Source organism: Barbatula barbatula (assembly GCF_947034865.1).
Source record: "Barbatula barbatula genome assembly, chromosome: 14".
Taxonomy (NCBI): domain Eukaryota; kingdom Metazoa; phylum Chordata; class Actinopteri; order Cypriniformes; family Nemacheilidae; genus Barbatula; species Barbatula barbatula.
Window position 1 is genome coordinate 9,707,199 of NC_136777.1, and position 19,142 is coordinate 9,726,340.

The 19,142-nt window shown below is 40.0% G+C and overlaps 1 protein-coding gene across 3 annotated transcripts in view; it reads right to left on the minus strand.

Moving 5' to 3' along the window:
* The window catches only part of bcl11aa (BCL11 transcription factor A a), a 56,587-nt gene that overhangs the window by 36,394 nt on the left and 1,051 nt on the right, over positions 1 to 19,142 (minus strand). Inside the window, exons 1-2 of one of the 3 annotated variants that reach the window (XM_079472693.1) lie at positions 12,062 to 12,367; positions 8,395 to 8,730 (exon numbers count right to left, since the gene is read on the minus strand). In XM_079472693.1, the coding sequence (XP_079328819.1) occupies positions 8,395 to 8,730; positions 12,062 to 12,116 (391 nt within the window). In that variant the 5' untranslated portion in view covers positions 12,117 to 12,367. Of the gene's footprint in view, positions 1 to 8,394; positions 8,731 to 11,234; positions 11,503 to 12,061; positions 12,368 to 19,142 lie in introns of those variants that run through there. The other 2 variants (XM_079472692.1, XM_079472694.1) reach the window with 2 other exon arrangements.

Here is a 19,142-nt window from a genome sequence, read left to right on the forward strand (position 1 = left end):
TACAGTACACATTACAGTCCGTATTTCCATATGGGTCCGACCGTACGAATGCATGTTTGAGATCTGGAATGGTTAAAGCCGCGTGTCCACATGAGGAGGGACACACGCAATGCGCTGAAAGATTTAATTAATTTCCCTCAGCATGTTAACAGAGAGCCTCACTTAGTAAGACAAATCACTTCGAAAATGGCACTAGCATTTGAATCCCAGCAAGAGTGTGTGTGTGTTTGGGGGTAGGTGTTCGACATCTGCTTCCTTGTGGGGAAGGGGGCTACTAGGGTTTGGAAAATAAAAAATAGCGGTGCTAAGCTGCACACATGTACCACTCCCGACAATTTTTTTTTTTTAAATCACATGCAGAAGGCACAGTCATTCAGCATGTGTGCGTAATTTGAGTGGTTAGATGATTCTCTCTCCACTATCTCTACAGCGTGTTACAGCGGCAGGCTGAGCCGGGTCTGATCAGCAGTGATTAAGTGCGCTGCTGTATGCAAAGTGCATTAATGAGGGTGTGCGGAGTCATCAAGTAAATTAAATATGTCAAATCTCCCGGTGAACTTTCAATCTTTACATACAAAACGCTGCTTTCATTTACATCCTCCATTTCTCCCTCAAAATCCGGATTGGAAAAGCAAAACGCGGATGCAATTTATACCTTTGCTTTTTTATGCGAGACCCCGTCCCCTGTGCTAGCATGCACACTTACACACACGCGCGCTTTCTCAGCGAAGGTCTGACAGGCCGTGCTGATGTGTTCAGAATGCGTATGGTAATAGGCCAATCAAAAATGCAAAACAATTGGCAATTACTGAGAAGACCTAATGGTCATTAGAATTTACAACTAGGTAATGAACTAAAGTCTGCCCACACCATGCATATTCATAAAGCAATTTAGGCTTTGAAGATTAAAGAAGTGCTTAAAATTCAAATGAGCCTGAGCAAATTATCAGTAAGATTCAGTCAGGAAGTAGAGGCTTTGTGTGTGTGCGTGTGTTTTTTACGGGTAGATGTTGCACCATTTTCCCCAAGTTTTGTTAACAAGAAAAGCCCAGTGCGCGTGTGTGTGTTAGCTCAGACGGCCCCGTGGGCCCGACAGAGGCTACTGAGGGTCTAGGTGTGAGCTTAGAGACCAATCAACACAATAATGGCTGCTTAACAAGGCTTGCTCTTAGCTTTACTCATCACAAAGATCTTCTTTATTTCATTCGTCTTTCATTCAGGTCAGTGTGAATTCATAAAGAAAAACTGCTTTAGCAGTACACATTGCGTTATCAGTGATAATGAGTCAATTCAATAATTGTGGTAGTAGACGTTGGAGGGATGCCAGAAGTACCTTAACAGAAATAACTAGCTTTAGCGCTCATATAATTTGGCAAAATCGCTTCATTACGTTTATATTCATTACGTTTATTAAAGTAATTTAATTCAATCAAAGCAATAGCATTGTTTTTATCAGTATGAAAATTCTGAGCAATGGAAGTGAGGAAATAAAATAAAACAAAGAATAAAAATAGAACTACAGAGCATGATAAAATGTTATCCATTCAAAAACGCCTGCCAGGAGCCATATCTCTGAGAAACAAACCCAATTCTTCTCAATTTAACCTGCAACACAAGGTTTTCTAACAAATACTTATGGAACGTAGTCACTCTACAAGAAACAAAAACAATTTGATTTCTTTATCAATTAAAGATTATTGTACTAATAGTTTCCCAAAGGCTGCCGTGTTTATATGACACGTAAAAAAGGCGATGGTTTATTTGTGTGTCTGTGCTCACAGGTGGGTTGTGTTTGTGTGGGTTGCAGCTGGGCTCTGGATCGCTTCATCCCACTCAAATCTAAAAATAAAGCAATTAACTTATTGGTAGGCAGGAGGGGAGAGATTGTGACAGGCCGTCCTGCTCTGGGTGAGGGGTTGTGACCCACAAAGGTCTCCAATGCAGTAAATACAGATACAGAGCCCAGCTACCACTCACCCTGAAGGATTCGACAAGACTTTTCTGAACATTCATACAGTAACTATATAAAGCACACGTGTGCATGTGCACACACTTGCATAAATAATAAACTCTCAGCAGTCATATGTATAGCAATAAAGATAAAAAATACAATTAATCATTTAAATAAAACCAACAATTTATCTGATCATCTAATGCCACCAGGGAGAGTCTGTGAAATTCTAACCAAAATAAAATTCAATATAAACTTCCTCTCTGTTATCTACTGTTGTTAATCTCGGTCTCTCTTTCTTTGAAAGATCCTTCACTCGTCACGCATCGCGCACGCATTCCGTCACCGCTGCAGAGTTTAATCACAAACACACGTGCGCGCACACCCGCACACACATCCGCAAACACTACAGCCCACTAAAACTAGGCAGGCGCCCAATACCAACATGAGCAGATCAGGCAGCCACCCAATTCACACACAAACACGGAGAGGGAGATACGGACGGCAGATCCAGACGTAGCACGCATGCTTTTGAGGACCTTACACGGGTGAGGGGTGTGGACCGGCCTCCAGTGAAACCCTGTCTTGGTGTGAGTGAAAGATTTTTACAGAGATCCACCGACCGCTGGCTTCATTGATATGTCTACAAGAAACGGCCTGTCTATGCTTAACACTGTCTTGTTTGTTTTTTTACGTTATTTTACATACCAGGATCAGTAAAAGCAAGTATCCTGTCTCCACCTGTGTGGAAAATATCTGAGTGCATTGGGCAGAGGATCCCCGAAGAGAGACACAACGATAGAAGGAAAGGAAAAAAACAGGGGAAGGGAGAAGAAAGAAAAAACTGAACTGAAGCTGTCTGTAGAGACTTGAGTCCTGCCATCTGTAACCATTAGAGCCCAGATGAATTGATCGTATTGAGCGACCTGGCTGGTGCAGGGCATTGCTGGTCAAGGTGACCTCATAGTGGATTTGTGTCCGCCCGGTGATTCCAGGAAAGATAGAGCAAAAAACTGAGAGAACATGGGCATCTTGCATCCGTGATGGCTTTGGCTCATTTGGTGAACTAGGTATTTTCAATTTAAACTAAATGATTTGCTTTTTATTACCTATAATAATTGTGCCACTTTATTATCCAAGACACGTTTTTTTTCTTTGCAAAGCTGAATTAAATATCCAGTTGCAGTTGCAATGATGCTTGCAGGAGAAAAAGCTGAGGTGAAAAACAGTTTACGGAAACACACTAGATGCAGTAGAGGGCCATTGCATATTGGACAGCCAGTAGCTGCTATATCAAAGTGTGCGTGTGTGTGGAGTGAAGGTAAACAGAGTAGTAGAGGACACCCCTCCTGAAGCCCACCCGATGCCTCCAGCCCTGCCAAATTCTCTTTGGCATTGACCGCAGAGGGATGTCCTGCAGTACCACTGCCAACTCACACACCCTTTCATGTACACACACCTCACATGTACGGCTGCAGAGAACCACAAACAAATGCACAGGCCCCTGTCAGCCACACACAGCCAGTAATTCAGCACCATTCCACTCTGGTTTATAGAAGCCTGGTCTGTAATCCACCGAGATTTATAAATATGCTTTGTAGTACATAAACATTTTTATGGACATGGTTCTCTAAAACATCCGATACAATTTGAGAGCTGTGATATGACAGGACCCAGTGGGTCTATTCACGTCCACCCACGTACAAACACAAACGATCTCAGAAATAAAACAAGGAGATCCGACCAGAGATGATGAGACATCTCGTGAGGCATAACCGCACTGCTCACAGACTCAAAATCAAACCTTAGACACTGCGTATTTATCCTCAGACAGCAACATCCTTTCTTGGTGTTTTTATATAGCAGGAAATTTCTTGCCTTGCCTGATTTTTTTTTAATTAAACATCCGTCAAAAGAAGCAATTGCGCAAGGCTGTCACGAAAAAGACGCGTGATAAGGAATTATGGAGAACAGACATACAGGAGAGAGATGGGCATTTCTTGTCTTGTGATGGAGGATGGCATTGTCTGCAGAAGGGAGGGAGATGTGTTTGTGGGGGGATGAGAGCGTCACTGGGTGCTAAGAGTGTATGAAGGGGTGCGGGGGTGGAAGAACTGAGACGGAGCGGGTGGCATCGTGCCAGGCAGTGCCCGTCTGGCTGCTAAATACCTTTGTTTCCCTGTATGCTGGCTCTGCTGCAAAAACAGGTAAAACGTTTAATCGCCTGTGATTTTTACGGTTTACAGATGTTAATATTCACATATGTGCACTGCCCGTATCTTTCAAATATATTCACTGGAATCAAATATAAAAAATACTACACAAACTAAACAAAAGATGTCCTGACTCAAGTGTGTTATCTTGTTCTTTTTGTTGTTTTTGGAATGAAAAGCGAAGGCATTTCTTTTTTTTCCCAGGCAACACAAAATTCCCAATCCAACAAAAGTGTGTGCTATAGCCCATTAGATGAGAATGGCGAATGAAAGGGAGCTGTCCACCCCCACAGCACAGAGCTGACTATATCATGCAAATCAAGCCCGAGGATGCAGAATATCACAACGTTTCTGTGAGGGATGCTGCGAGACACATCGTCACATGCAGCAAAACGCTCCAAGAGAATTAAACATCATGCTGCACTATTATTACACCTCATCCCCCCGGAAAGCTCTCTTTCTCATACATACACACACACATGCTCGATACTGCTATTTTTTTCAAGATCAGTCACAAGCTGGTACACACACAGGTACAGAAGATGTATACACACACGGGCATACGGTTGTGTGCAGTAGCGGTGCGTTATCCAAAAGAGGGGACAGGTCGTGTGTGAAGCTCTGGTGTGTGAAAAAATACAGCCAGTGAAAGAAAATAAAACCTTTTGAAAATAAGACGTGAAACCCCCTCCTCATACAAATACATATTCATAAAGAGCTGCTTCCAGGGCGCCATCTCTGCTCGGGTAAGACATGTCTTTGTCGCTTCCTGATAATTCATTTTCCTGATGGTAAAAAAGGACACCGAGGGTCATATTAGGCTAGTACACAGACCTCAGAACCTCACACATGCATATTTCCTCAGAAGAAAGAATGTCGATAACCCAAAGTGTATTACAGCCATCACCTACACACTCGCAGACAAATGTGCGCACTATGCAGCCTGAAAAAAACAACAGAGGACTGGCGTTGTAGAAACGTCTCCTCTCATGACAGACGTCAGCTTCTCGCATTACTGAAGAATTAGAGGAGAACCTTTTAAAAAACGATCAAAAACGATCAGAGTGGAGACACTCTCTCCCTCACCGATGAACTCCAGAAAGGCGCCCTGATGATAATTATGATCGTGACAGATCGTCAAGCTTCAGATAATATGTGATTTAAAAAGAAGGAAGAAAAAAACAATAAGGAAAAGGCTTAAATTGCTGGGGTCTTTGTAAAGCCACTCATTTAGGTCGCATTTTGGCACTGAAAATTGCAGGCGTCTCACATGCCACACAATCGCACACAGTGTAATTGATTCAATATTAATTGGATGCCCCTGATTTACATTGACGGTTACAGCCATATGCATAGCAGAGAGGGCAAGAATGACAAAATGAACGCGAGAGAGAGAGCGTTACAGGCATTAAAACCCACCCAGCAAAGGCCATTTAAAAAACAATTATCTGTATTGAGGTCCGTTCTGCATGGCAGCAGTGTTAGTCCGATCTAATCTGCCGATTTATTGGAGAGCAGTCATAATTTCTGAAGCGCTGCCGTGGCAAAAGACAGAGACTTGAAAAGCGCTTGGTTAAATAAAGTTCAGTGCTCCAAATGGCCCCATATCATGAGCCAAAGCCAATTCAATCTGTTACATCAACATGTTATCGAACAACACGCTGCAAAACAGAAGATCATAGGATGTTACTTTGCATAATTTCATCAGACATTGTGCATTGAAGGACAAGAATCAGATTCTGTCGACAAAGAATATTCAAATCTTAAAGCTTTAGGAACGGCACTAATTCAACAAGACATATCAACAGTGAAGTACTACATGCTTTTGTGACAACCTGTCTAATTTTTTTGCCATTGTGAGGGAATATGAGGATTAAAAATCTCATTTAGGGATTAAAAAATAATTAAATAATGTAATGTAAAAGTAGAACTGCCTGGATCAAATCACTGCATGAAAGAGAGAGGAAAAGAAAGGATACAGAGCGATTTGGGATAGTGCACAGCAATGCACACACAAACACATGTGTGTTGCCTCTCTGGCAAATGCAGCGTTTCATCACACCAAGCTGATGTATATGATGTTGTTACATCACAAATACAAACTCCCTTATTTAGGTGCCTGAACTAGATCATGCTATTAAAAACTAATAAAACAATAATTATCATTCTTAAAAGTTTATTGTTTAACTTTTACATCAATATCACAACACCCAGTGCAGCTGTTTGATGTTCTAGTCCACCTCTAACCCACATACACACATTTACAAAGTATTCCAGTTTACGGAGTCATGGTAAGCCACAGTCATAACTAACCTTGAAGATGTTATGACTGAAGTAATCTATAATATGGCTAATACATTTCACCTGGTTTTCTAAAAACAGGGAATTTGGTAATATGCTGAGAATTTTTTTTTATAAAATAAACTAATAAATAACAAGCATACATAATCCCAGTGACCCAACGCTATCATCTGAACCCTGATACATTATGATGTAAATGAGTTTAATAACCCAGTTTAGCGGCTGACAGAAACAAGAGGTGTGATAGCCGGCTTGCATAAAGGTTGTATAATTTGTGCTGAAACTGCACCAACATGCTTAAAACAAAGAGGGTGAGCAGACACAAATGACCCAATTCAGCCTTCCTATCTGATCAAATTTAACTCCAGTACACCACAGCAATATGGGTACAGCACATCCGTGGTTCCATTCTATCCATATGCCTAAACAAAAAAGTCTCAAAATGTCCATAATTTACACTAGTGAGAGCTCTTGGAAAACAACTTGATACTTGAACTCAGCAGCCAATAATTAGCCCAGAGCAAGGGTCAAGTCCAAATGACTTTTGATGGAGCTAACCGGACCCAGACGCTTCCTGGAACCCGATCTTTGAGGCAGACCAGAGAATGGCCAAATGTACGCCTGGGCAGAAAAACAGACTGGAAAGTCTCACTCTCACATTTTTCTACATTAAAAAAAACAGTCATACCAAATCACCCTACCAGCTCAAGACACATAATGACAAAGCGGTTATCGCACCAAAAACTTGAAACGATTCCTTTTGCTCAGAGAAAGACTAGATTTATGACTCACATTTGAACACGAGATACCAAAATATTTTTTAAAAGTTGTTTACTGGGGAAATTATGGACTATCATGTTTGTTGTTGCTTCTTTGTTCCTATGTCTGTACTTCTTATTTCCCACGTATGATTTAGTATACAAATCGTCACCCACTACAAGCTAGCCATAATTAAAATGCACATCCGCAAAACTTAAACAAATAATTAGCATTGTGTTATTGTTCCCTGGCGCACAAAAATAACTGCACGGCCTTCTATTTCCTTTCCTTTTCCCGACAAAAAGTGAAAATTTGCAGGCGTGCAGTTATACGGATAAGATGTGGCTGTGTTAACCCACAGCGAAATCAAGATACATCTGTTGAGACCACATGAGAGAGGTTGTGCAGCACAGAGAGGCATTTCCCATGAGTCTGTGGACACACATCGAGAGAAACGGCCTCTCCTGTCACAGCAAGGGCTCCTCAAACCGCCCCTCTACTGCCAAAATGTCCCCCTCTCACTCCTTTGCTCGCTGTAGAGATTAGCAGCTCTCTGTGCCATGAAGAACACACCCTTTGCTTTCTAGTTTGCCCACTAAACTACAGCCATAAGTGAGTCGGTGGCACTTTGACATTTGGCCTCCTGTAAGGAAAAACTACTCTCATGATAAAATGGAGTGACTCCTACCCTCTTTCAAAATTCAAATCTAAAAGGAATTAAAAAGGGCAAATGTGCTAAACCGAAGCATACAGATAGCAGTGGGAATGTGTGGTCTATGGTTTAAATCGAGCTTAATTATCCAAATCCTCCAGAGTCGATGTGAATGACATCTGAACTGATTCTAAGCAGCGATGATCTCAAGATAATAAATCAGATACTAAACTTCTTTTTTTAATCTTTGTACTCTAACAGAGTCGGTTCCTTGTTTGGTCTTCATAACATCTTCTAATTCTGAGGTTTAATTGAATATACCCTCTTCCCCTTCTTGCTACACAGCTTTTAAATATTCAGCACTCTTATACGTCGCCTGAGCTGCGAACGAGACGCCCCACAGTGAAAGGACATGTGTCTACGATATGTGGCCCACACATAGCGCATCACAAACATTCTTCACACACACACAGCTTTTCTATCATGAAAACACCAAAATGCTCTCGGGATGAGGTTACCTGTATTGTTTTCCTGTTTCGGGCAGATTCCTCGAGAAGACGTCGATAAGCAGTCATCGTCCTCTGGCGTGACCTGGACGCCCACCTCCACAGGGTTGGAGGCTCTCCTCAGCTCGCCTTGCGAGGGCGAGGGGGGCTTATCCACTGCTTTGTCCATGCACAAAGTGCCATTGCACTGCTTCCTTTTGTGCTCAATGAAAATAAGGATGTCTCCCAAAGGGAAGTTCATCTGACACTGGCCACAGGTGAGCAGATCCTGGTCTCCCTCCGGAGCTACCTGTACCAGCCCGCGATGTTCCTGTCTGTCCTCCGAGACCACGGCTGAGAGGGGCTCGGCTGCACGCGGGAAGAATCCATATGTGACACAGAGGGATGGAAAAGCAGACAGTTTATTAGAGACTGGGTGCCGTAATGAATGTAACAAAACTGAGTAAGCACACATCCGGGGACAAAGAAATGCATTGTTTCATACACTGTTTCTCTACTATGTTAAAGAGCTTGTGAATTGGGTATTGCACATCAACATCTCCCTATACATTTCGTGCCATGGGGATTCTTAAATGTTTGTTTTATAATTTTCTGAAAACTAAAACTATTAAACCTTTAAATCTTTAAAGAACAATTCAAACATAAAAATTGCATTTTGTATGATATTGAACATTAATTGATTTTGTATGATATCCCAGAATACCAGTAAAGGCAATATAATTTGGTAAATCTTTAGCATCTGTGTTACAGTCTGACTCTTTGTTTCACTCAACCATACACACATCTGGATCATGATACAACTGCGTGGTCAACATGTGTAAATTCGGAACTCGAGATATCCAGCAAAGGCAACACTGTTACTAGCCTGATAAGAGCTACAGCAATGTCTCACATAATATCGACTATTTCGTTTTCCCTCGTGATAAACTTGAGGTTGACACACTCGATTCTCCAGCTGTGTGTAATGTATTTTTATAACGATTGTTTAGAGAAATCTTCTGCGCTACTACGTTAGCTTTAGAATGGTTAAGCATCTTGACCTTCTTTAAAAGCTGCCAATTTCATGGTTTAATGAACCTAAAACCACAGAGATTCAAAAAATAGATTTTAATTTTAGTGGGTGATGATTGGTACAGATTTTGATAAAAAAAGGTGTTGGGAGCACCGCGGTTAAATTTACTTCAGCCCAGTCTGGGGCAGATATTGAGGGGCAGATCCCAGGCGTGCACATGAAGAAATATTCAACACATTTGCTCCCGTAATGCCATAAAAAGATAGCGTATAATAAATGAATACTCTTGTCTGAGAAGTTATTTTTATATAACGTTCTATTGTGGAGTTCCTTGCCATGCAAATAAAGAGAAGAGAGCCTAACCGATATAAAACTTATTTTAGGTTTCATTCCTTTAAACATAGTGATTGTTATTTTGACATTTGTGCGTTCCTCTGAATATTATCGCTTCATAATGATTGATAATGTAGTTCCTAATATGCCCGATTGCAATTAACAGTGATGAAATCAATATGCAATACTTTTTATTTTATAATAATAGCGAACGACTACTCTACTTTTTATGTTGGTAAAATATAAATATTAGGTATTTTAGTCTGACGTCATATAAAACACTTTACACTATATTAAACACTCGAGACATAATTATTTTTGCATTTTGAAATTACATTAAGGAAACTTTGCACTACTGACCTTGTATAGCCTAAAACAAATTCGATCATAATGTTGCAAAATAGTATTTGATATTCCAGGGAAATACACAAGATCAAATTAAGTTGGGTCGGAGAAACGTGGTCAACAACTAAAAACTGAATACAAGTAACACAAAGTTTTTTTATTACAATTTAAATTCCTCTACACTCAGCGTTGACATTGAAAATGTCATTCAATTTAAAACAATTTTGAGAATATATTTTGAGAGTCTAATATAAAAAACAGCTTAAAACTCAGAAATATGATAATATTATTTTTAAATGGATCTGCTCTGAAAAGTCTCCTTGTGTTAAAAAAAAGACGGTGCTTTAACAGAATATAAAGTGGATCGATTTGTACAAACATCCTATTCGCTCGCACGACTCTCTCACTATCAAAATAATTGTCCCCTTATAATTATGAATTAGATGGCAAAGTTTATCAAGATCGACATTTATATTGCCCGAACCTCCTTTGTTAATTTTTCAAGGACTTACTTGGCCGAAAATGCGGTATTACAAAACACAAGGTATAAAATTCAGCATTTGATGTCGGGTCAAAGAAGGCGAGGTAAAAACAGTTGCGAGTTCATATACAATACGCTTCGTTCTTGCTAACATATGGTCAAATATAGATAAAGATAGCGGTGAAACTGATCGGGTTTGTGTCCAGTTTATGATCGTAGTCTGCCCCCTAGCGGCAAATTTCTGACACCTACAGAAGTGAACACACGGAGTAACCCGCGCCGACAGCCTGACCGCCTGTGTGTGGAAACCCAATAATGTTACGCGATACGATACAATGTTACAACAACGCAGGATTTGTGTCAAACATGTTTATCTAATAAACGTACCCTAATACTTTTAGAGCTTGACATTTGTGATAGTAAAAGGTTATCATCTAAAAGGTGATAAGCCTCTGTAATGTTTTCGTTTCGTCGTGCTCTTGCAAACATTTCTGATCCAGAGAAAATACAAATCCGACTTTATGTACAAAAAGGCACTTCATTACAACCTTTCACGAGACATTAAGAGTAAAACATGAGTATAAATATCACTGAAACAATACTCAGACAATATAGCATTCACATTACTACAAAAATGACCAATTTTCTCGATGCAGTTATCTCGAAACAGTTTTACCTTACCTTTGCCATCAGCATTTAAGATAAAATCAGGCCTAAGTGAAATAGATTTGATCCTTTTATGGTTTGCACTCGAAATGTTAAATAACGCGGCTTTAAATCTTGTCCTACCGCTTCTAAACGCACGCCCGTGCGAGTAGGTCAGAACCACGTTTAGCATCAAACGTAAGAAAAGCTTAGCTTTAAAAATCAAATGTCTCAAACATGTTTGATCTGTAGACGGTTTTCTGTGCAATGTTAGTCTCAGACATGCGACTATCACTCTCTGTTTGCTGGCAGTGGGTTGTACGCGCACGCGGCGCTTGTAAACAGTCGGACACGAGATTTTTCCCAATCAAAATTCACTTCCACTCTTTGAAAATCTTCCAAAAATAGTGCGAGAGGGGGGAAATCCTGCCCAGAATCACAGACAGGTAGCGTTACCGGACATTCCACGAGATTTGCGTCTAAATAACCGAGCTGGAGCATGCATGCACATACCCACGACAGTCCGGTATATCTGAATGTTTGCTCTTAAGTGGTCAAAGCGGCGAGGGCAAGACATACGCGCCTTAAGAGTCGGAATGAACTTCTCCAAATTGCACGGAAAGTATGGCAATGGAAAGCAAACTTTTCAGCCATTCAGCGGAGGACGGTGCGCGTAAAGGTATTTCATAGATGGGAACGCTCTCTTCGCAAAAGTCCACTTGACCACGATCTGCGCTGTCCAGTGTCCAATGTGTCTTGACTGAGTACGCTCCTCTTCACCGCTCTTTCCCCTTAACTCAATATTACAGAACGGACTGCAAAACAGGTAAAGGCAATGGTACAAAATATTTTGCTGTACTTACGCGAAAAATCCCGCTTGCTTAAGTGCTGGGGTTTGCCTTGCTTGCGGCGAGACATGGTGGTTGGTGGTGGCTTTCAGCTCGGTTCACATCGGGAGAGCCGGGTTAGAAGGGAGACTCCAGAGAAAATATCTTCATCAATGCCTTTGACATCCAAAATAAATTAGAAATAATACAAAGATGGCGCAGGGAAGATGGATTGTGGGATAGCCGTCATGGCTTTTTTGAAAAGAGAGAGAGAGATGAAAAAATGGCAAAAGCCCCCCTGAGCTGCAAGTTCAAGTGCGGACGTGACGTCCCTGCGAACTTGAACGTCAGGAGATGGATGGACACAGACATACAGAACATGGGCAGGGCAAAGCCGTGGAGTGGGAGGAGGGAGTGGAAATAACAAAACCAATGGACACTCATTAGGGGCTGGACATGAAAAATAGACCCGAAGAAGCCAATGGACAGAAAGATCAGGGGGCCGGACAAGAGGCGAGAGAGAGAAGGGGAGAGAGAGAGTCAGAGAGAGAGAGAGAGAGAGAGAGAGAGAGAGTAAAGGGAGGGAGGGTGAGAGATGTGTTTAATGAAAGCAATGTGCGGTGCGGCGTGTGTGCTGGGGGTGGACGTAGGAAAGCAGACCACGAAAAGCCAATGGACAGGAGATTCAAGGGGGCCGGACATGCTACATATACAAAGGGAGGGGTAGAGGAACCTCACATATAAGGTTTCGTAGTGGACATTGATCGGTACTTCTGGAGAAGACACAGTGGTTGAAGCACAGTCATTCAAGTCCTGGTCAAACAGTCAGAGGTACTACACGCTGTGCAAAGGCTGATTGTAAGCGAGAGACGATCGGGTTGCATGAACAGGACAGACAGGTTCCGCGCTAGGGCATATGGGTTCAACCGCCGTGTGCGCTGATCAGAAGGGCGCGCGTTGGCACATTCTTCCAGAAGCCCAAAGAAACTAACAAACAGTGCCTGAGGGACATCATAGAAAACAGGATACTAGCTCACACTATTTACGAGTGATGTAGGTGGGACTTAAATACTACAAGAGTGTAATTTTAAAAATATAACACCACACTGACGAATAGATTGTGGGAGCAGCCCACTAGAAAGGGGACGGGGTAATAAGTTTCAGATGTGTTCAGATTATAGAGAATAGCGACTGGGGAGGAGGGGGTGCCTGTAAACCACCGCGTAGATTTAGAAATATAAAGATTCTCCTGTAAACATCACCGATGCATTCTAAATTACGACACGTAAAGAGACATCAAGCGTATAACAAAACCCGACGACAAGCGTAGTTCCAGGCATGAGGTGGGAGGAAGAGAGAGACACCCCTGCAAACTAGTTGAAGTACGACTATACAAAGCGACTGCTCCAGAGACTCAAAGCAGAGGCTGCGTGAAGAAGTGACAGTCTGCAGCGAAAGGCGCAATTCATAGGGGGAACCCTTAAGAAACCGATCGGAACTGAAGTTGAATGCTGGAGTTAATACGTGACCCGTGAGTGAGTGAAAATGTTTTACAGGCTAAGCTGACATCTTTATTTCTGGACCAAGACTGATCGATGTGTTGGTTCGCGTTTTTCAGCGCGAGGTGTCAACTCTTGCGCGAAAGTTAGACGCCTGTGAGTCAGGTTTCACTGGGCAAAAGGTCAATTTTGCGTAATCTGGGAATGTCAATGGATTCGACCGTATGCAAAACTAAACGCTTATGCTTTTCTGGTTATTACTGTCAACAAGAACATATAATTCAAACGCATCGATCTCAAATGTAGTGCTTTTAAAGCCTTTGGTTTAATGTAACGTACTACAGATGCACAAAGGGAATGGCTATGCGCTATCTACATTTTATAGCACTTTTATGCGTGTGGAACCCGGTCAGTGGGTAGGATTTCTGCGTTCTCGCATTGTGTAGGACAGAGGTCTTGCAGAGGATATTGCTCTGTTTTAAAGCTTCCTAGAGAAATGCTGTTTAACGTTGCTTAATTGTGTTATTTATTCCCATGCGTTTAACAATATATTTTAAGAAATAAATTTGCGCGTTTGACAAAAAGCAGCTTTGTGAGTTTGCAATAGGCTAAACCTGTAATAAAAACTTTGATAAATCAGCACCTGCCCTTATAAAACAATAGGGAAATATTTCCAGCTGTAAATATACGACGAAATGTGAGGAAATTGGTTGTTTGACAAAACGACGTATTACAGTGCAAGTCCTACACATTTTTCAGCGCTCACGCTTTATAAAGAAAAATAGTTCTGTGTTAATGGGCAGTGTGTAGGCCTATGTTAGATGCTTTTGGAGCACTGCAGGCGCTGGGCACGTTTGCGGATATTCATGCATTTGGATAACACGAACCATGCCCCCTTGGGCCATTGACTTGTAGACCGATTTTTTCGTTTTTTATTTAGACTTTCTTGAAAGTCTGTCCATGCTCCTCAGGGCAGGACATTGATCAGAGCAAATCGAGTGCTCGCCCCTTCTGAAGGAAGCTATCAGGCAGCAACAAAACCCGCTTACAAACAGAAGCGCAATATGTGAATGACAATGCGACTGATCCCATCATAACTCAGCCAGACGTTAAATGTATTGCAATATCCATATTTCTAATGCACGGTCAGGCACGCTTCAGTCGGTCGTTCTTAGAGAAAAAAAATGCTTTTGTGTGTGAGAAAGTGACAGATAGAGCTAGAGATTGAGAATGAGACTGAGACTGAGAGAGAGCAGCGATGACAGACTCGTTCTTAAAATAACGTTTCGGCTACGCGAGGCCCTGTGAATTACACAAAAACCTCGAAACACCCTTTACCAAATCTAAACAACATATGCGAACACTTTAATTTAAATGCTATCATCGTGTAGATTTCAATTGAAGACAACCAGAAATGAATATTGGCCCATCTGTGAGAGCTGGTTTAAAATGTAGACTGTTAAATTTCTCTTGGTGATGTGCATGCCTTCCACGGGTAGTGGCTCAAGGAAATTGACTGCCTGGCCCCTTGGGCGAATTTTAATATATGGAAATGACCGAGGGCTTATGCGATAAATCAACGCCCATCGCCCTGTTCATGCTTCACTCCTCTCATTTTCCCACTAGCTCTGGCAATTCATCAGCTGATCCGTTTTTCTGCAACTGTTTATGTCCAGCGTTTATGTCATTTTGAAAGAAGTGTTTTATCGTGAATAAAACATCAATGTGTGGTTGAAAGAGAGTTTGACTGAGTTTTAAAAAGAGAAGGCTGGATCTTAAAAAGTGTGATTGTTTTTTTTCAATAACGCGATAAATTCGTGTTTTATTATAACATACACTGACATATTATGTAATTTATGAAAGCTTGGTTTTTGACAAATTATTCAGTGCCTTATCTAAGCGCATGCAGGCTAAAATACACTAAAATACTTGGTTTTGTTTCCTTTATTCGGCGCCGTGGTTAAATAAATCACTTCTGGCATTCTTCTGGATGACTTTTAAAGAATGCACAAATTTTTTTTCAAACAATGGCCAAGTAAAATGTATAAAACACGCAGGTTTAGAAAGTAAGAAAAAACTATTTGGCAAAATACACATGGCCCTAACTGGACTTTTTTACAGACAAAGAACATAAAGAGTTATATTTGAGGCGACGACCGTCCTGATTGGAAATAAATCGTTCTTGTCTTGTTGGTATATACGTCTGAATTAAATGTATTACATTTCTGATACGGTGGTGGTATATCATCCTCTTATTCAGTCCTTTGGGATTTGTACAGCTTTTGACTAATTAACCATGCAAAATGTAACGTGATGATTTGTAACGGAATTAGGCTGTCTAAACTGCCCAAATTACTTGCTATAGGCCTATACAAAGAACACTACATAGAAAGGACCGAGAAACTTCATAGGAGGCATCATTAATTCACTTTGACCAATTTTGCAAAGACGAATTTGCCTGTAATTTTCAGAAAACATACAGACCGCATAATAAAAATCAACATGGGCCTTGTCGTTTCGATTATGGGTGACTTTGAAGTCTACATATCCCACTTAATATCAGTTTTACCACAAAGGACGGCGAAATGACATGGAATGGTCTTAAAATCCCCGGTAAGTCAAGCCTGGTCTTTTTTAAGGAATTTTAAGCTTCAGCAGTTCAGACACATTCGCTGACTGAAAATTAATATTAATGGCTAGATTTCACAATGTGGCATTATCACACAGAGCGATGGGTGGGCATGCCATCTGGGGTTTGGCAGGTATTAAATATAATCAAAGGGATTACATCTCCGTGGGCGAATTTATAAACGTGAGTACTGGATCTTCTTCAAAAAGCAACGATGTGTGAGTGTGTTAAACACTGGAAAAGAGGAGAGAGGGTAAATGGATGAGAAAAACAGATAACCTGGAAGAGCTGTTCACATGTCCTTAGATATTAAGACAAATAAATGCTGTTGTTGTTTTCAGCCAAGCATAAAAGACAAAAAATATATACATTTTAAATATTACTTGTTGTTGTTATTTGTATACGTTTTTAAGCATGACAAAAAAAATCTTCGACAGTAATGTTCATCTGAGTCTATGTATTAGGTCCAATGTTTGGTAATATGTGATGTGATATGATGATGATAGAGGAACGTCAGTCGTTTGTCTGTTGAGCTAAAGCTTTCGTTTAGTTTCTTGTTCATGAATTGCGAAATATGATTTAAAATGTCAATAGTATATGGTAAAACATTTTATAATGCTTAAATGAGTTATGCTAAAATATTTCATTTATAGCATATAACAAGCAATTATATTGTGCAAAAAAAAAAACTGCAACAAAGTAAAAGCGGGAGAAAGATTTAAGTCATTATTAAAAGTTTCTGGTGGACACGAAAACGCGGATTTACAGAGACTATCGGCAAAACCCATATTTGTTGTGGTCCAGGCTCCCTCTAGTGCTCAAAAATATAGGAAAACGAGTGGCGTCTCAGTAAGTACATTAAACCCACGTAGGGAAAGAGATGACATGATTAATGACAATACAGTACCATGAAAATAAACATAAATTCAAGACAAAAAAGTATTCACAATGCATAATATTACAGGGCTAAAGGTTAGCGTTTTAAAAACGGAAATTACGAAGATTGTGAAGATTCTATTTTCATACGGGTGTTTTGAGATTAAGGTTTTGCCTTTATCAATTTATTTTTGTATTTATTCATTTATTTCAAATGCTTTACATAGCCTTAAACACGATAACAGAAAACGCAGAGTGACATGTAGAGGAGAGCAAGTGACGGTTTGCTTTTAATTATAATTATTATTATCTAAATTCATTAATTATTATTATTTTAAGGTTGTTAGTAAAGAGATGATTATAATCATCGGTATATGTAATAAGAGAATAAAAAACCTAAATGGCCCTAATTCACTTTCGTATAAGACCTATAAAGCTCTTTTCTCGTGGGCGTTATTTGTTAAAAAGCAAAAAGTAAGATGTTTGTTCAAACATTTACAGCAGTGGATTATCTAAAATGCTATTTTGTGTTTTAAATGGCCGTTATCCAATTCGTCTGAAACTCAATAAGTCTCAAGACAACTATTTTAAACCCATTTACAATTCAGAACTGTTATGCACTATGCCACATTTGTAAATCGGGCACAGAACTTGGTTTGAGGGTCTTTGTATATCTTTCCATCCAGCATTAATCTGGCAAATTGAGAAGATTTATTTCAGACTTCAAGGAGTGAGGCATTCTGGGCATCGTTGCTTCAGAACCATGGACAGCGACAACTAAATGGTTCCCACAGAAACACGAAGTTTGGAATTGAATACGTTTGCATTTTTTTTATTTGTATGTCCTAGGAAGCATGCAAAGGACATAAACCATACCCCAGGCAAAACAACGGTGCTGTAGTGATCGGTTTTATGCTCAGTCCTTCTCAGCATAACTGTATGCCCAGCTGCAAAGAACAACGTTTAACCTTAATCTTTTTTCCAGACTGATTCTGATAACTAAATGTTTTAGCATTAAATAACATAACGCTGAGTTTAAAACACTTTCCGTCATTTGTATGTTGCAAATAATTGAAACAAATGCAATAAAGTGTAAAAGAACGAAACGATTCAGACTGTGTATTCCAGAAAGTTGGAATCTTATTACAACGATGCTGGAGATTGTGGCGACTTGTGTGAAATTAAAAGAGCGTTTTGGTTCTTTTAAAACACAAAAGACTAATGTTGTTCTAATTGGTGCAGGACTTCGACGGTCTATGTGGAAAGAATAACTATTTCTGTTCCAATTCAGTTTTCCTGAAAACTAATTTTCATAAAAAAGATTCCTGATATAGCTTTATGTTTGGATGACGATGTTTATTTTTGTACTAACCTCTTTGCTTTCTTCACTTTTTATCTCTTGGTAAATGCAGTTCCGTCCACATAAAAGAAAAGAAAATGGTATTATTTTTTAATGTGGTTAAACTGTGGTAATATGTTAGCCTATGAGAAATTTGAAAGACGATGTTAAAATATTAAAAGACGTGGTTCCAGAAAATAATGTCTTGGCTTATTTTTCATCTTAATTTTGTCCGAATAAAAGTAGCCAATACAATTTTTAAAAGATTACACATACCTGCCACAATGGAAAAGAAGATACTGTTAACAAATTGCGTTTGGAGAAAAGTTGACCGAAACAAGACGTTGGAGGCTGGTTGTCAAAGTTAAAGAAAGGTAGCCTACATTTCTTCTCGCAAGGTGATGGATATCAAGGTAATGTTTTCACTATAGAAGATTCATTATAAACATATGTTCTATTGATATTTATAATAAAGAAGAGGACGATTGGTAGTTGACTCCACGAGTTAGCCGCAACCTCTCGCAATTTATTCGTATGAAATCTACAAAATTACATTGACTAAATGATACTCCCCTTTTTTAACATTATGTGAATGCCTAAATGTAATATAGCAACCTTTAACTTGGTTAATGCAGTATAAAACAATTGTTTGGTGCACGAAATAAGAGCAGCCTAAATGAAAAAACTACCACCCTGTCATAAAGTAAAGCCCGATATTATCCTATTATGTTGCCAAACATAGGCCTATAGGTACATCATTTAATAATAGCCTAA